The sequence below is a fragment of the Nipponia nippon genome, unplaced genomic scaffold (assembly GCF_047370975.1).
Source record: "Nipponia nippon isolate SJK-2023a ecotype South Korea unplaced genomic scaffold, ASM4737097v1 scaffold_10, whole genome shotgun sequence".
Lineage (NCBI taxonomy): Eukaryota > Metazoa > Chordata > Aves > Pelecaniformes > Threskiornithidae > Nipponia > Nipponia nippon.
Window position 1 is genome coordinate 13,361,018 of NW_028262291.1, and position 18,604 is coordinate 13,379,621.

The 18,604-nt window shown below is 38.7% G+C and overlaps 1 protein-coding gene across 4 annotated transcripts in view; it reads left to right on the plus strand.

Annotated features, from left to right (window-relative positions):
* Positions 1-18,604, plus strand: part of TRIM66 (tripartite motif containing 66) — a 58,765-nt gene that overhangs the window by 16,279 nt on the left and 23,882 nt on the right. For all 4 annotated transcript variants that reach the window (XM_087745566.1, XM_009461465.2, XM_087745568.1 and 1 more), the window contains 8 exons: positions 3,686-3,833; positions 10,088-10,220; positions 10,847-10,963; positions 12,757-12,871; positions 14,261-14,407; positions 14,553-14,670; positions 16,027-16,919; positions 17,931-18,092. In XM_087745566.1, coding sequence (XP_087601692.1) covers positions 3,686-3,833; positions 10,088-10,220; positions 10,847-10,963; positions 12,757-12,871; positions 14,261-14,407; positions 14,553-14,670; positions 16,027-16,919; positions 17,931-18,092 — 1,833 coding nt within the window. The remainder of the gene's footprint in view (positions 1-3,685; positions 3,834-10,087; positions 10,221-10,846; positions 10,964-12,756; positions 12,872-14,260; positions 14,408-14,552; positions 14,671-16,026; positions 16,920-17,930; positions 18,093-18,604) is intronic.

An 18,604-nucleotide genomic window follows, 5' to 3' on the forward strand; every position in this document is an offset into this window, starting at 1 on the left:
GCTGACTGCTTTATCCAAAGTGTGATCCAAAGCAAGGGAAGAGTAACAAAGAAGCAGGGATACTGGACTTCACCTTCTGAATCCGCTGCTGGACCTCAGTCTGTCTCTTTTGCACTTTTGATTCCTAAGTAAACTGGATAGCCACACTGGATATTCAGTTTCAGGGCCTTTGGGTGGAGAGGAACACTTTTTCCATAATGTAGGACAGAAGATATATCTTTCCACTCCTCTTAACTCCTGTAGGGGCAGCAACAATTTGTAGGACAGTTCTGCCCCATGCTTGAGACTGCTTTAAGTTGTGCAAGTGACTTGCCCAGTGACATCGTTGCAAAAAAGTGTAGAGGGGATGTACTTCTTCCTTGTCAGTCATTTCTGTGTTTCATTTTCTCCATTGTTAAGAAGAAAAGAATGTGTAACCTAATCCATGGAGTGTTCTGGACAAATTAAAAAATTAATGCAAGTAAAGTTTGTTGACATCTTCAGGTGTAAGGTGCTTGAAGAGTGTGACATAACTTTATCTAAAACAGGAAGAGGTCTCTTCACATGCACTCTTCAAAGAGAAGAAGAAAATTCATAAGATACTGCTGAATGTTTAGAATGCACTTATTATACTGGGATTTCTTAATTACCATGGCTTGCATCATTTACCTTTCAATGAGAATTTGTGTAGAAAGGGAATCAAATGAGAATATCTAATGTCTTCAAAAGCACTAGCTTATTTTTTCAAACCTTTTAAAGAAGGTTTTTCTTTTCTGTAATCCCTTAGGAGTCCTAAGAGCAGTTCAGCAAAGCAGATTTCTCACTGGAGTACCCCATAGGGACCCCATAGGAGTATCCCAGAGGGACTCGTGAACCTTCCTCATAGTTTTTTGGCTTACTTCCTTTTTATTAACAGTCAAGTCATGTATCAGCGAAGCTTGCTTACTGTCTTTTAACACCCCCCCATCACCCCCCCAAAACTAAAGCCATAGTTTCACCATCAGTGATATCAAAAGGAGAAGCACCAGCTCATCCAACTGAGACACAGCTGAACCACCATCATTTTCTTAATTTATCTAATATGTTCAAATGGGAATCTGTCAAGGCTTGTAACAAAGTGTTTGGAAGCAGGATGTTTCTCAGTGTGAGATAGTGAAGCATAAATGATAGAATGCGCTATATACCAGCAGCAGGAGTTTCAAAAATATGCAATTCAGAATCTCTTGCCCAAGAGCCCATTTCCACATCATAAATAATGTAACTCTGGGAACACTCTGTGCTCTGCAACTTAAAAGTAATGCTAACACAGTACAGTGTCAATATAAGTTCTAGTCAGACTGACAGCTGAACAGTTACAGGTAAACCTGTGATTAAGCAGTTTTGGTTATTGCAGAGAAGGCAGAGCATCCCTCAACTTTTGGCCTGTTCCCTAAGCTGGCCCTTCATGGGTACATTTTAAATTAGACACTTCTGAGAAGCAAAGCTTGTTATATAAAAAGAATAAATACCCTTACATTTTGGTTATGTAAGTTAGTTATATTAGGCTTTTTGGCTTAAATTATTACATGTACCTTTTGGAAAACATTTTGATATGCAAATGGCTAAAATAGCAGAATGGCTTACACAAATACTTCCCTGCCTAGACAATCAAACACATTTAAAACTTCACTTTGTTGTCTTATTGTCAAGAATTGCCCAATCTCTTTGAAAAAGATTGAGAATACTTAGAAACTCTTGAACAATGAGTTGATAAGAGACCTGTTGTGAAATTCCAGCCCCACTGAAGGGAATCATAAAATTTAAATTAATTTCAGCAGAACAAAAATTTTTCTTCTTGTGCTGAAGTGAATCAGAACTTGACTCACTTGCGTCTCAGACTTTAGGTGGATATAGATGTTCCACTTAATGTTAGAGCCATGATTTAAAACTAAGACAACCAGCAAAGAACTGCGATTTTCTTCCTTCAGGCTTTCTATTCCCTGAGACACCATGAAGAGAAACTCTTCTATTAAATTTACCAGGGCTTGCATCAGGGCTTATGTGCTGAGCGCGTGCTGCTATATCCATCTCTTCATGTTTCCCATCAGAATAGTTGGGATGCAATCGTAACTGAACTGAATTGAAGATAAGCTGATGCCCAACAGAAAGGACACCATAGGAAGTAATTTTGCCATCTATTATTAGTTGCTTGAGTAGCCCTGAGTAGTAGCAATATTCAGGAACTATGCATAAGTACAGCAGATATATTGTAACCTTGTAGAAAATGTTTGAGTTCAATAAACTGGTGGCAAAGCTTTTATGCTTTGATGATGGTAAAATTACATCACTGTGTTCACTCTGCCCATTAGTACCTATTTGTGCCTATGGTAAGTCAAAAACATTAATATTAGGAATTTTCAAACAAGGTATTTTATGCCTAGTGCAAATCCTTTTTAAAAGAAGTATCATTATAGCTATCTTGAAATAACTCTTGAGTTCATTCTGGACACCAAAGATCAAATTACCCGCTTCATTTACATGCTGCTTTATTCATTTCCCCTTTAGTGACACTTCCAGACAGCATGGCCTATGTAACAAAGGGCAGTTCCTAAATTGCTGAATCAGTAGAGATGATAGTTAATTAAGGTTTCCGGTTCTTTTCATGTTTCTGTGTCTTATGTTTCCAGTTCACCACATGTGATATCAATATATAAATTGAGCTCATTTCTGGTCAGCTCTTTAGAGAACAGGAACACAGATTTTCATTAATAGTATGTAGGTGTCCCCGTATTGTTTTTGAAATTGCCTTACCATTGGCATGTTTTATGTATTTTTCTGGTGGTTACACTGTATCAGAGTGGTTCATACAATGCTAAAGCAAATAGAGTAAGCTCTGATTTTAAATAAAGCAATGTAGATTTAGAGTAGCTCTGCTGAAGTAGCTCCAATTTACATTCATATACATGAAAGCAGAAGTGGGTTCTAGCCTATAGGTTTTTTAGTTTGTTAATAAATAATTAGTAACGGACAGAAATTAATGAATGACACTGAAATGATATGGTAAAATGCTTCTGCATAATGTTGTGATTAGAAAGATTAAAAAACTTTTTGATGGGCTATGTTTGACTCTCTAACATTTCACATATTTACTTGGCAACCTAGGCTATCTTTTCTGAGGTAGAAAATATCTGTATTTATCTATCTACTAAATACATATACATATATATATATATAAAAGTAAGGTGTACACTCATGTGATGTGTTAAAGCCATCAGTAAGTAGTACAACACTAATGAAAGGGATTACAAAGCACACCACTCATTTTCAAAGGTAACTTTTAACCTAAACCTCCTTAACTGAAATCAGACAAGTCTTATTTCATAGTTTCATGGCTTTTTCAGTTCACAAGAAACAAATCATTATGATTATTTCTTCTGATTTCACGTGTAACATGGACCCTAGAATTTTGCTGAATAATTCTTGCGTCATGTCGTAATTATGCTTCATTGTGCTAGAGCACAGAAAGACAACCAATTTAAGAGCTTTGAATCTTAACTTTATTCTGTTCCCTTTTACAGCAATAACCAGACTCTTAAAATCACTTGAATTGCGTTAGTCTGAGGAAGAAAAATATTGAGCTTACCAATCTGAATCATGGTCTATTAAAGATAACAGTTTGCATGGCTAATTTGTTATCCTTGTATGTAATTGCACTTTTTGTTCTTAGAGCTGCTCCACGTGTAAAGAGAAGAGACCTGCTTACAGTCTCTGTACCAGCTGCAATAAGTGGTTGTGCAGCTCATGTACAGAGGAACATGGACATGGCAAGGAAACTGGAGACCGCTTCCTGTCTGTATCCCTGAAGGGCTGCACAGGTACTGAAGGCACACTTTGAAATTTTGTTTCTTCTTCTATCAGTTATTCAGTTGAAAAAGGAGCAGTTGCAGGCTCTGTGCCACAGACATCATGCTCTGTGTGTGTGACTCAGAAGGATATGTATGTGTTAATGAAAGATTATGTGATTTTTCTATAACTTTAGGGCCATTGCCACAATCAGCATTCCACAGTATTTGAAAAATTTTGGATATTTGTGTTTCACAGAGACTGTGCCTTTTCAGTCTGTGGGCTAGGGTTTGGTAGGCTATGACAGCAACAGGCCTTGCCCTTTCAGTATTTCTGTCTTCTTTTGGGTAATTTCCTTCAGGAAACTACCATAAAGTACTTCCTGTGCTTATGGACAGGGTGTGGGAGGGAGAGTCACAGGCAGCAAAGGGCTGTGATCCCTATAGGATGTTCCTTTTCTAAGCCTGGAGTGAAAAACATGGTTCCTGAGTGTGACCGCTATATTGCCATCAGCAAGCACAAATGAAGCCCACTGGCAAATATGTCTCATCCCTATACAATGATGAACCACAGAAAGGATTATCATCTCCTATTACTGCTCATTACTTTCTTTACTTATATGCCAGAAATCTGCTGAGGAGTATGCTAACCTAAGCTTCTGTAAGCAATTTGTAACCTAAAATAAGAGTTTTGCAACTTTATGCAATGATTTATGTTTACACTTTGCTCACATATGATGAAGTTATTTGTGCTAGGGCGTTTGTGCTGCACTAACATTCTTCTTCATAAGGGAGATGAAGGACAGAACAAGGAATAAATATAGGTGTGGCCCACTGATTATACTTTTTATATATATATATATTTTTTTTTTGGCTTTAGGATTTTGTTTGTAGAAGCCTATACTTCATGCTTGCCATAGAGTTAAGTCCTGGGTGTTCACATCAAACAGAGTTTGAGGCACTTGAGACATGATATGCCATTGCCAAATAGAGTGTAAACAAAAAAAAAAAAGAGTCTGTAAGAATAGTAATAATAAAAAAAGCACAGATGACATTTAAATGTTTTCTGGGTCTTTTCTAGAGAATAACATAAACTGAAGTCCCTCCAGTCCTCCCTCAAATGCCCTGATTGGATGGACAATATGTTTTTCTTCTTGAGTTGATGGCAAGATAAGGACTGTGGTTTTGAGGCTCCAATTGTTTATAATTTCATTTAACTTTGAGTAAGATTACCAGCTCATATTGTTGACAAATAATGGTAAGAAAATATACCCGTGGCTTAGTTGTGGTTTTGTGTGTCCTGTATAAATAAAAAGATGCAAACACATAAACTAAAATACTTTCTCATCTTTTTAGTCCTAAATTCTGTGTACTGAAAAAAAATGAACAAGGGGTTGGTAGTGTATATATAGGCTAGGTAATCCAAAAAAATGATTGAGGATGTAATCTGTGCTTTTTTATTATTATCATTTATGTATATATTATTTATTTAGGACATAGATATCCCCTCAGGATATTTCAAAGAAAGCAAATACTAGGATATTCTAGAACTCAGGCTGATTTTTTTTTTTTTTTCTTTTCTGGAAGTAAAGCATCCTCTGCTGTCAGATTCAGTAGCCACCTTCAGTCTGTGTATGGTGTTTCTGAACAACAGCCACCATCTTTGTAGGCCCCTGTAACTATTAAAAGACTCTCTATGCCATTGATCTTGTACCTTTAAACTGTTCTGTCTTTTGCGATTTGCTTTACAAGGGCCAGACTTTGTTGTGTCATCTGAAAACTGTAAAATTCCCTGGGTCTGAAATGAAGTAAAGTAGAAAAAACCCCACAAACCACCAAACGCATTGAATCCTGCCTATTCCTATTCATTCTGATAAACAGTTTCTTCCTTGAGTGGCAGAACTAAAGGAATCTAGCTTCCCTGGGAAACCTTCCTTTCTGCTTCTTCCTTCATGATATCTGTGCTCCATGTAACACATCTGATCACCCCCTGCCACGCAGAACCTGCAGCTCTCTGTCACAGTTCCCCGTTCACTTACCCTGCACATCCTCTAGCTTCCTTCCTGGGCCATCAACTGCCCACTGGGTGAGACGCAGCCCATGCAGCTGGCTAAGCTGGCTGCCAGGCAGCACCCGTAGCCTGGTGACTCCTGAGGTCATGCTGCAGACCAGTGTGCCAAATTCATGTGATTTTTGAGAACTTTACCCTTCCTTCAAATTTGTATTTAGAAGTTAAGGGCATGGGGAGGAGCAGAACTAGGCTGGGACAGAAAAATGCCATATTGTATAAAAAGAAAACAATTTTAAAGTAGGCTGACTTCTTTTTCCTACTGACACATCCTTTGTGAGTTTGAAGTAAAGGCCCACAAAATGAATGCTGCTGGTAGGGGATTCCCTGTGAGGGCTTCTTGGTATTGGAAATGGCTCCATTCTTGTTTGGAAACAGCTTTATTTTATTCACGTCCATAGCATTCTGTAACATCTGGTAACTTGGGGCAGGGATTGTGTTAGTTAGATTTCATTGTTTTGAACATGCTTATTGAGAACTGGAATGGGAAGTTATGAGAGTGGTCTGTGTCACAGTTGTTCAGCTAAAAACTTACTAAACTCCTACATTGAAAAACAGACCTTATTTTTTGAGCATAAAACCAGATAAAGAGCACACACAACATCACTTTAACACACTCCCCTCACAATTTCCCACTAACATTTACATGTTGTATGGGTGCTCCAGTGTATTCTTGTTAGCTGAACCACTTCTAGAGGTACTACGGAAAATTCCAGTTCTCTTGTGAGTGCCAGACTATTACTGATGGTTATGAATATGAAGAGATGCTGAGATGCGGTTCACAGATGGGTTAAACTGCACGACTTGCAGTTTTTCACAGACGCTGATTTTTCCTGCCAGTTTAAAAAAACAAACAAACAAACAAAAAGGAATGCAAAAAAACCCCTGAAAACTTGCTGGATCTGTGACCACAAGATATGAAAATGTTGAAATCTGCTTCTGCAATGAATTTGCTGAGCACTGGAGAAGTGGGTGCTGGGAACATGGACCAAAGCTTCATGACAGAGTAAGCAGCAGTCTTGGAGGAATAATCTCTGAAGAATAAACCTTTCACTGCAGGGCTCTGCATTAGCACTAGGAATAAGTGAACTTCATTAAGTTCAAAGTTCTGCAGAGCTCTCGAACTGCTTAAAGTCATAAAACCAGAATGTCTTCCTCCCTTAGTCCCAACTTTCTTAAAAGGACATTCAGTATTAGTACAGACTCTTTCCTTGCGAAGTGGAAATCTGTGCTTTGCAATTGAGTAGAAACAATCCTTTTGCCAAAACTATGTTAGAAGTAAGTGATCTGGTACTGACATACCAACTATTTATAGGCTAGTGCACAAACTGAATAATTTTGTCTTTGCTATACTATCCTTTTTTTTCAGTCTCTCAAGGTTGAGTATGAACCTATAAAATCAAAGTTTGAGTCACTGTGAATTATGCAAGTTGAGGGAGGACTCTATTAGCCAAGATGAGATTGCTTTTCCAAAGTTGACATCAACTGGTCAGAGGAACAGAGATTTAAAACTTTGTTAATTATTAAAGAGATGCACCTGAGATAAAAATAATATAAGCTGTAGAAAATGGTGACTCAAATGATGTTAATTCAGAATTTAGGGCAACTAAACTTTCACTGTTCTTCAAGTGAGGTTCTTTTCAGGAAGCTCTGGTCACAATGTCTGCTCCTAGAAAAAACAGGCTTGTGCCCTTGTTTAGCATCTGATTTGTAAGAATTCATCTTATTTTAAAACTGAAGAGTGTAGTCCCGAGCTGAGTATAAAGCAGGTTGAGAATACCATGGCTCAGTGGCAATTCTCACTGATATGCCAATTGAATCAGGGAATTACTAGTGGCAGAGGCTGTGGGTCTGTGTTGTAATTAGATAACATTGATTTTTATCCTTAGTTTGCATTTGAAATCTGCTTGTCTCTCAAATCTCACACAGTACTAAAAAACCCCACTGATTTCTCTGGGATGTTTGCAATCATCCAAAGGCTAAAGAACCCTTCAGAGAGAGAATAATGGAGAAATCCTTATATAAGATTGTGACTAGGCTTCATTATACTTGGACCTTAAAGACCACATCTCATTATAAGTTGGAGTTTAATATGGATAATTTGATCCTGAATTGTCAGAAAAACAGCTTGCATGCTCTGCAGATGCTGATCACTTAGAGGGGCTTTTCCAGCTCATGAAAATTGAGACAGTTATTATGGGGTTTTTATTTTTCTTTTAAGATATAATATCTGACTCCATAGGGGAAGAAAAGATGATCTTCAACATCTACCTTGGTTATATATTGGTTATACAACCTGTTTGGTTACATATTATTTGCATTGTCAGCTGCAGGTTTTAATGCAGAAGTACATCTTTGCAGCACAATCAGAAAAAAATTGCTGTTGAGGTGAGTTCAGTTTGTACCTTGACAGAAAAAATATTGGAGTGGGCTAAAAAAGCCTCTGATCCAATTTCCTCTTTTAATAATGCTATCTATTAACATTTGATTCAATAATAACATAAAACAATAACCTTTCCTGAAGAATAAAGCATGATACTTTAGTAAATAAGTCATAACAATGTGAACTATGTAATGCTGTTACATAAAAATCTTGGCCTAATCTATCACAAATTATCTTCTTGCACATTACATTAAGGAGGAGGAGGGGAAAGCCAATTGAGCTGGAGGAAGTAAATCAACCATCTCAGAAACATTTAGAGTAGATAGCAATCTAAACAGTAGGAAATTTGGCATATTTTCTTTAGAGCATGGCATAGATTTTCTCCATATTTTCATTCTTTTTGTCAGCCATCAGATTTTCGTAGCCTTTCTACTTCTATATTGTGCATTTTCCGATTTGAAAATAAAGTGACTGAATTGGTATAGCTTGCTGCACACTGTGTGCTTGTGTTATTGCAATAGTATCACTTCAGAGGCTTGATTCTATAAAGGGCTCCATTTTGCTACAGGATGAGAGCATGGTCCCTGCCACAAGTTGTTTTTTTTTAAATGTTTGGATGAGTAAGATAGCTTTAGTATGGGAAAACTGAAACATTTTTCTCATGTTATATAAGCAAATAATGATATATAAATAAGTAATGTTTTTATTTCATTTGAAGTTTGTATCAGTAAGTGTTATCTAGTGATGATTGTTTTGTTTAATTTCTCGTGTGTTGGTAAAGAATAATGGGATAGTTTCTTTGTAGGAATACTTTTGAGGATGCAATCATGTGCTTTTCCTGTCCCTGTATATGTCCCTATGTGTTAATAATGTTGATGGTTCTGTGGACAGAGGATTTGGACACTGACCTGCATAAATCTGTCACTGTACTTTAGCATTGCTTGTGCTTTTTGACCATTTTGAGAAAATAATATTTTTCACCAGTAATAATGATGGGTGGTCCTTACACTGATTATAAAATAAGGCTCTGGAGTCTGCATTTTTTTGGGATCCAAGGAAAGATCTTCCCCCTCCCTGCCTTAACTATTAAGGTAGAGGTACTTGTGAATGTCTAACTTCAGTGGAGGGGGTTTTGTTTTGCCATGGTTTAGTGGTTTTTTTTGCGTTCTTTCATTGACAGTGTTTCTTCTTTCTAAAACAATTCTACCATATCCAGGAAAGGAGGCAAGAATAGACTGTACAGGAGCAATGCTTCCACTTTACATATCCACTGTCCATTCTCACTTTCCATCACATTACTCTTTAGAAAATCCTTTTAAGAACAGGTTTTAGTGCCCAGTATCAACATTCCCTAGCTGCTGAAGTTTATGTACTGCATTTACAACAAACACAAGTTTGAAAAACAATTCCCCATGTGACTTCTTAAGAACAAAAGATTTCCTTACTTCTGCTGTGACTTCAGGTTTATTTAATATGTTTGCTCTTCTACATTTTACAATACAGTTTTGTTGACTCCTTTGCCAGACTAGGGCATTCAAAGTTGTGAGGCAGGTGCCCAAAATCATGAGAGGTATTTAAAACTCATGAGAGTTTAGAGGACAATATGAATTTGGTTTGATGACTTGTTTCTGAACTCCTTTGATGTGCTCCGTTTGTAGGATGTGTAAGGCCAGGAAAAAAACATAAACCCTGCTTCATATAATCAGATGGTTCCACGATCTGGATCTTTTAAAAATAACATCAAGACTTTCAGTAAAATTGTGAAAGTTTGGCAACTCTTTTTCAGAACTATAATAGTAGTCCTTGTCAATGACACCATTGCTTTATATTCCTCAGCAACTGAAGATGAAGCAAACGAGTTTTCCTTATTTTGTCCAGTGCACACTCAAGAGCCACTCAAGCTGTTTTGTGAGACCTGCGATACCCTTACGTGCCGCGGCTGCCTTCTGATAGAGCATAAGGAACACAGGTACCACGCATTGATTACTTAATCATAATCCTGTCTAAAACTGTAGCTAATTTAGATTTAAGACTGTTCATCTGCATTTCCTGTCAGCTGAAGTTGCAGGCTAGTCCAATCTTAAAAGCCACAGGAAACGCAGTTCAGTTGTGTTATGCCCAAGCAGTGCAACGCATGGGTTACTGCCCTCGTGGAATCACTCATTGCTCTCAGCAGTGTGTACCTTCCCAATTGTATTGTCCACCCAGGTACTATGTACGCATGCATATAGTTCCTTGTGATTATGCTCAAAGGCGCACAAGTTGAACTCAATACTTAGCATGGTTCAAATACTTCTGTTTGTCAAAGACATCAAGACCAGAGTTACCAACACTTAAGCATGCTGTTTGCCTGTGGAAGTGTGTGAGCCATGTAAGGAACTGTCTATACACACTGACACTTTTTGTGAGATGAGCCTGCCTATATGAGGGATGACAAAGTTTGGCTGTCACGGAGAACATTTGTAGTAGGAAAGAAGCAGGGGACCATGTCCAGACAGGTATTAAGGCAGCTGGTCCCCTAAAGTTATCAACTGCTAAGTTGATTACTTATCAACAGAAAAAAACATGGCATGAGAATTTCCCCTTCTTTCACAGGTTCAGACATCTTGACGAAGCTTTGCGAAATCAGAGAGTTATCCTGGAAAATGTCATAACTAAAGTGGAAGAGAAAAAAAATGGGATTCAGGTTTCAGTTAAACAGATTGAAGACAGGTAAATGCTATGCACTTTTTTTCATGAAAGTGGGTGATCAGCAAAAATATTATTTTCACTAAATGTAGGTTAACAAAAGTAAATGCGGATGCTGTATTTTTTTTTTCTTGGAGGATAGGAAATCATAGGAAGATTAAAAATACCAAATTCATGTTTAAATGGTACTGACAAGTCATGGCATTGTAATACATGATCCCATAGTCCTTACAAGGCATGTGATAACTGACTTCAGAGTTAAGATTTCTTTGTATAATCTGTTTTCAAACTAGAATTTGAAAAGATTAGAAATAAAGACTATTTTAAAAATACCTTATTTCTTCAAGAAATCTCAAATCAAACTGCAATTCCAGTCAAGACTAGTATAAAAATGAAAATATTTCATTATATGAACTGGATTTCAGCTACTGACTGTATATTTGTTAGCTGTTGGATCTTTCTTCTGCATTAATAAAACCATTTCAAACACCTCTATACTACTTATAGTCTACTATAAAGTGAAAGTTTTTTTTGATATGGCTTCTGTGTGTGTTTGTTGACAAAGAACTTAAGACTGTTCTTGGCTTGATGTTTGGGAGAGTCAGTCAGCATTGGCATGTCACAGCCAGAGGGTAGTGGTCAACGGCTTAATGGCCAGATGGAGATCAGTGACAAGTGGTGTCCCTTGGGGGTCTGTATTGGGACCAGTGCTGTTTAGTATCTTCATCAATGACATAGACAGTGGGATTGAGTGCGCCTCAGCAAGTTTGCTGATGACACCAAGCTGAGTGGTGCAGCTGACATGCCTGAGGGATGGGATGCCATTCAGAGGGACCTGGACAAGCTCAAGAAGTGGGCCCGTGTGAACGTCTTGAGGTTCAACAAGGCCAAGCGCAAGGTCCTGCACCTGGGTTGGGGCAACCCCGGATATCAGTACAGGCTGGGGGATGAAGGGATTTGAGAGCAGCCCTGCCGAGAAGGACTTGGGGGTACTGGTGGATGAAAAACTGGACATGAGCTGGTGATGTGTGCTTGCAGCCCAGAAAGCCAACCGTGTGCTGGGCTGCATCAAAAGAAGCATGGCCAGCAGGTCAAGGGAGGTGATTCTGCCCCTCTACTCTGCCCTGGTGAGACCCCACCTGGAGTACTGCATGCAGCTCTGGATTCCTCTGCACAGGAAAGACATGGACCTGTTGGAGCAGGTCCAGAGGAGGGTCACAAAAATTATCAGAGGGATGGAGCACCTCTGCTATGAGAACAGGCTGAGAGAGTTGGGGTTGTTCAGCCTGAAGAAGAGAAGGCTCCGGGGAGACCTGATTGTGGCCTTTCAATACTTAAAGCGGGCTTCTAAGAAAGATGGGGACAAGCCTTTTAGTAGGGCCTGTAGCGATAGGACAGGGGGTAGTGGTTTTAAACTGAAAGAGGGTAGACTCATACTAGATACAAGGGAGAAATGTTTTACGATGAGGGTGGTGAAACACTGGAACAGGTTGCCCAGAGAGGTGGTAGATGCCCCGCCCCTGGAAACATTCAAGGTCAGGTTGGACGGGGCTCTGAGCAACCTGCTCTAGTTGAAGATGTCCCTGCTCCTTGCAGGAGGGGTTGGACTAGATGACCTTTAAAGGTTCCTTCCAAGCCAAACCATTCTATGAGTCTTTGTTTGAAGATAAGTGTGGGAGAACTTATGGGAAATGGTACAACTTTCATTGGAGGTCTCTGTCAATATTTAGATCAGTTCTTGTAACAATTAACTACTAAGCTCTGAATAAATGACATACCAGTTGGCTCATCCAGGGATGTGTGTCTCTTACCTATAGGTTGCTTGAAGTAAAACATTTATACAAAAAGGTAGAAAATCAAATAAAAATGGCCAAGATGGTTTTGATGAATGAAATCAATAAACGAACAAACATCCTTCTTGAACAACTTGAAGTAAGTAAGCATAGTTTCTTTGATACCTTGGGAAATTAAACTAAATTAAATTTAATCCCAGTGCCAATGGAAAGAATATAGACTCTGAGAGTTATTGTCCCTTTGCTTTTGTTTTCAAATATTTCTTTTTTTTTTTTTTTCTGCATTTTATGTGGAATCAATGGTTGGCAAAGATTCAAGATGAAGTGGCAAAATGATTGCTTATCATGAGTTAACCACATTTTCTAATGCAGTTACAGAGAATACGTGTGCACCTTTTGAGTACTTCCAAAACAAACCAGCTTCTGGTTTTAATGTTTAATTTGTAGGCGACGACTAGCAGCACATTTAATATCCTGTTTTGAGAATGATCCTCTGATCTGCTTTGTGTAACAGAGCCTGCAGTTTTGACTCTTCAGTTTTTGGATGTCCAGTTATATGATATATATATATGAATGATATATATGATTTTATTTTGAAATGTGCTGAGCACAAAAATTGCTGTCAGATCTGATCAGAATTTTCAGTTCTTAGTTATTCTTGGGTAATTTTAGCAGGTATTGGAAAGACAAGGCACTCAGCACTTGCTGGCTACCTTTGAACTTACATATTTCTCTCAAATACAGCTACTCAGCTAAGTAGCTTTACAAAAAAGAGAAACGTATGTTCTCGTTTCAGTATTATTAAACATGAAGTAAATTCAGCCTTCATGTGTTTTGACAACATTTCAGTGTTTGTCTGAGTTATCTATAACCACAACCAAACTGCACGTACACTTGAAGTATATGCACAGTGCTCTGTTGAAGTGCACATAGTGGGTATCATCAAATGAAATCCAGAGGTGCCGGGTTCAAATCAAACAAGGGCAGATAGTTCTTCTCATAACGGTAAATAAGTGTGGAACTCCTTGCTGCAAGATATTGTGTGTGGGTTCAAAAGTAATTAGACGAATTCATAAAAAAAATACACTGAGGGTGATAATGTAGCCTCTGTCTTTGTGGTTCCTAAATCATGAATTGCTGGGGACTGGAAGACCATTCTGAGGAAATGCTGCATGCTTCCCCTCTTTATGTATTATTTCTTGGGTCTCTTCTGTTGTATATTGTAACAGACAAGAAAGTGGTTCAGGTGCAAATTTGATCCAACTTCTACAGCTTTCTTATGTTACATTAGTCTGTTAAACCAAGGCCAGAATGATGTAGGTTGGTTGCTGCTGGAGAAGTCATTGTTCTTCCTGAACTCAGACATATCTGTTGAATAGGATTTGCTTTCTTTTTATGATTGGTGGTTTAAAGAGATTCTAAATAACAGTGTCCCTGCAAATAATGCATAATGTAGTGCCAATGATTGTATGCATTATGTGTGTCTAAAGAATGACAACTATCTTCTTCTGATTCATATTATTAACAGAAAATCACCAGTGAAAGGAAGCAGAAATTGGAGCAACAACTGCAAGGTGTTGTGGTTTTAAGCAGACAGGTAGAACATGTGCAGAACTTCATCAGCTGGGCAGTGTGCGGTAAAAACAGTATCCCATTTCTCTTCAGTAAAGAACTGGTAAGAGCAATACTTATTTTCTCAGTAAATTGAAATTGTGCACTAAATGTGAGAACTGTTTTAAGGATTTAATGTTTCTCAAATAAAACATTTTTCATGATCTTATAATTGTGAATAAAATCATCATCCTTTGATTTGTCACCAGATTGTATTTCAGATCCAGCGCTTGTTAGAGACAAACTGTAACACAGACATAGGCCCTCCTCTGAAGATCAGATTTACTTGGGATCCCTCCTACTGGACTAAACACCTGTCCAATTTGGGTAAGACAAATATATTGTTGTTTATTAGGCAAGTGCCCCAAGCTAGACAAGACAGATATAGGCAACACAGTACTTTCTCTAAAGTGCTCTCCTTTTTTGTTTTGACTTCCAGTTTTGTACCTCTTGTCACATTCTGAAGAAAAGCTAGTGTGGCTGAACTTTCCTGTTTTTCTCTCCAGTTATATCAATTCACCTATTAAAAGACATCATTGTATATAAATATTACCTTATAAACATTACCTAGAAATACACTCTATAAATATAATCTTTGATGGTCTTACAAAATCACAATGTAAAAACACAACTACTAGTTTAGCAGAAACACTGTACAGGACTAAACAAATAACTTTTAACTGAAATTACTTAAAATGTAGCACTGCTGGCTATCAAACAGCCTTGACTTTGCCCAATGTATTTGAAATTCAGTTCTTTCCCAGCAAGCAATAGCTCTGTACAACACTGTGACTCTGGCAGTCCTGTAAGGCATACCCTGGGTGAAATGGGGTATGTGCAGTGGGCCTTGTACTATTTCCTCTGCCTTACCCAGGGGCAGCCAGGCTCAGTCATGCCTGTGCTCCTCAGATCCTTTAGTATCTTAGCAGCCAAGGGACCTGAGCAGTGCTTGAGACACTTACAATTAACGGGCACAAAGATGACTTTAAGACATTGACTGTATAATAATTACAGTGTTATTTATATAATGATTGTGCATACTGTGACTTTGTTTCCCACCAGCTATAAATTTCCCAACTGCAGTGGGGTTTTACAGTAAATTCAGTTCAGTGGGCCAATCAATGGCCTAAAAGATTGGTTCTCTTCCCATTTTAAGATATTTAAAATTAGATGGGGTAAAATACTATCAAAAGTATTACAGGGAGTAATCTTCTCTTGACTAAAAGCATGGACAAGATCAGTTCATAGGTCACTTCTATTTCTAGCTTTTATGATTCTCACCTACATAACATCAATCTCTTTTATTTTTGTCACTTTCATGCTAGAAGCAGTCTTTTGTACCTGTGCTTATGGATGAGAAGATATCCTCATACTTCAGTAAAAAAATGAAAGTATAAGCCATATCCATCAGTTAAAATAAAATAAGTTGAGGTCAATTTTTCAAAGCATTTGCTGGTAATTTGACCATGACTTCCACTGACATCAGTGGGACTTTGGTGTGATTTTAAATCACTGAAAAATCTTGAAAAATTTGTCTTGAAGGTATGTTGAAGGACTGTTTGGATAGGATATTTGAATATCTTTTATATTTGAAATGAAGCAAGGAAATGGCCATCGTTCACAGTTTTTATAGTGTAAATTTGTCAAGATCTTAGGAGGGAGTAAATTTGCTGTTTTTTCCAGGAGGTTTCACTGTGGAAGGTGGACACATTTCTCACTCAGATGTGCTTCTCTTTGGAAATGTGCAAGGATTACAGACCTCTTTGTATCATGGGAACTGTTCACCAGCATCACAGCTGGAGCCTGTGAATAGCCAGCCACATCAATTTCCACCTGCAGTTCAGTGTCCTACGCCTGTGTGTTGCTCGCACTGCTTCAGCATACCTCACCCAAACAAAGCTCAGCCTTCTTACCAGGACATAAACCGCCATCAGAATTTTCGACAACCACCTGGACTGCATCAGCAGCACTTCCCTCTGCAGTACAGCATGCAGCAACATGAGAAAGAGCAAAAGGGTGCCCCCCAGCCTATGAAGGTAACGCAGTCTGGGCTGGAACAGCAGTTGCGGTCAGAGCCAGAGAACGTGTCTGGGAGGATGGGAAAGCACTTACCATCCCAGCAGCTGCAGCAGACTGCACCCCTGGGTTATGCTGTTGTATCACATGAGGCTCAGCAAGTTCACATGAGCCATCCACAGCCATTCCGCACACAGGCTTCTTTGCAGACATCATCTGTGCAAGTGCAACTTGGTCATCTCCAGAAGATAAAATCTAATCACTTGCAGCAGCCACCACAGCAGCAGCAGCAGCTGCCACCAGCATCGCCACCATCAGGTCAGAACGAGAACACCCACAAACACGTCATCCAGCAGAGCCTGGACATAATGCACCACCAGTTTGAACTGGAGGAGATGAAAAAGGATCTGGAGCTTCTTCTGCAGGCCCAAGGACAGTCCAGCTTGCAGCTGAACCAAGCCAAGCCACCTCAGCATGTCCAACAGACCATAGTTGGTCAAATCAACTACATAGTGAGGCAGCCAGCCCCAGTTCAGCAACAAATCCAAGATGAAACACAAGTAAGTTCTCTGAACGTTCTTTCCTATTATGTTTAGTCAATGTAAGCTCAGAAATGGGAGACACCTTTGAGATTTCACATATTTGGTTGAACTTTCTGTTGTTGTCTTGTCTATGTTTGTATTCAGCAGAGGCTTCATGCCTCATGCAGATTGGGCCAAAATTTTCTGTAAAGTGCTGCATAAACAACCTGGATGCCAAAGATCTGAATCTCTAAATAGACAAGGTGAGCAGCAGGTGGGAGAATAAAAGCATCATTATTCCTCCTTTGTGAACAGGTAACTGGAGGACTGCAGTAGTCTCACTCTCCATTTCAACTACTTTTTACTGGAAACTTTAAGCCCTGAGGTCTTGAAAAAGATTCCCTTTTGATTCTGAATGATTAATGAAAAGGGAGTAAAGGACACCTTTTTTTTTTCAGTCTGAGAGTTATTTCCCATTCTACTAGTAACCGCTCTTGCTACTGCATCATGTCCTTTAAGATTTTCATCAGTATTCATACACGCTGTTCTGTTACAGTTTTGTCAGCAGGGCTAATTTCTCCCCTTTTCCTCTGTTGGTGAGAATCCTGCTTTTGAAACAGGGACAGTGCTTGGTGGTGAGCGTCCAAACAACAAGGCAGATAAGGTGCACAATAAGGTGGCTTTGAAACTCATTCAAAACAGTGGGGATTGCAGCAGAAAGGTGGCTGGGACTTCCCATTGTGCAAATTCTGTGGAGTTCCCACACTGGATAGCTCTCAAAAAATGGCTTATCTGTAGGGGCAGACTGCAGGCTTTTGGAATAGCTGTACATTTCAGCAGCTTTATTAAATTTTTTTTTTAATTCATTAATGTTTGAGAGAAATCTTTCTCTATTCGTTTATAGCTCTACTTAGGGTTACTTTGCATATCTTTGTTGTTTTAGAGTCTTTCCAGACTTGTCATATTATGTATGCTGTGAGTTGATGTGACTTTGTTACCATTTTTCTTTCTGAGATTTTGAAAATACAAATTCTTAATTGTGATTTGTAGGTCTGTGAGAGTCCCACTGAACTTGATGCCCAGAAGCCTGTAATTCCTCTTGACAAAAGTGATAGTCCCTCCCTGTCACAGTCACCAGATGAAGCAGCCAGTGTCAGCAGTCACTCCCCTGAGAGCACGTTGCAACAATCAGCTTTCCATCCAGTCAGAAAGGTATAAAGAACTTTTTTAAAAAAAATATTTTAAAGGGAAAACATGATTTGATAATATTGAATATAACATGGCATTGGAATTTGCAATCAGGTTGAAAAAATTAAAATACAGTAGAAATCGGCAAAATGGCTTGTAAATCTTGGAAGACAGTCATAGCCTAACCTAGAGTGCATCTCCCAGTAAGATGCCTACACACTGTGTTGTAGCCAGGAGCAGCAGGTAGTGTTTAGCTCTGGCTGGCACTATTGTTAAGCATGAACCGGTAAATAAATAGAAGACCTATTTCTTCACTGAGTAAATTCTGTCCAGTCCCTTTCTCTAGGGATTTAACTATCAGGACTTGCTAACGACCATACTAGCAGCACTTAATTTGGAGGGGAAACAAAACAAAACAAAAAAGAGTCATAGATTCTGATGAAATCAGGCCTGAGAAACATCCTTCAAAATAGTTGCCCTGGAAATAACAACACTAACTGTTACTGAAGGTGTGGTGTCTGAAAGGGATATAATTC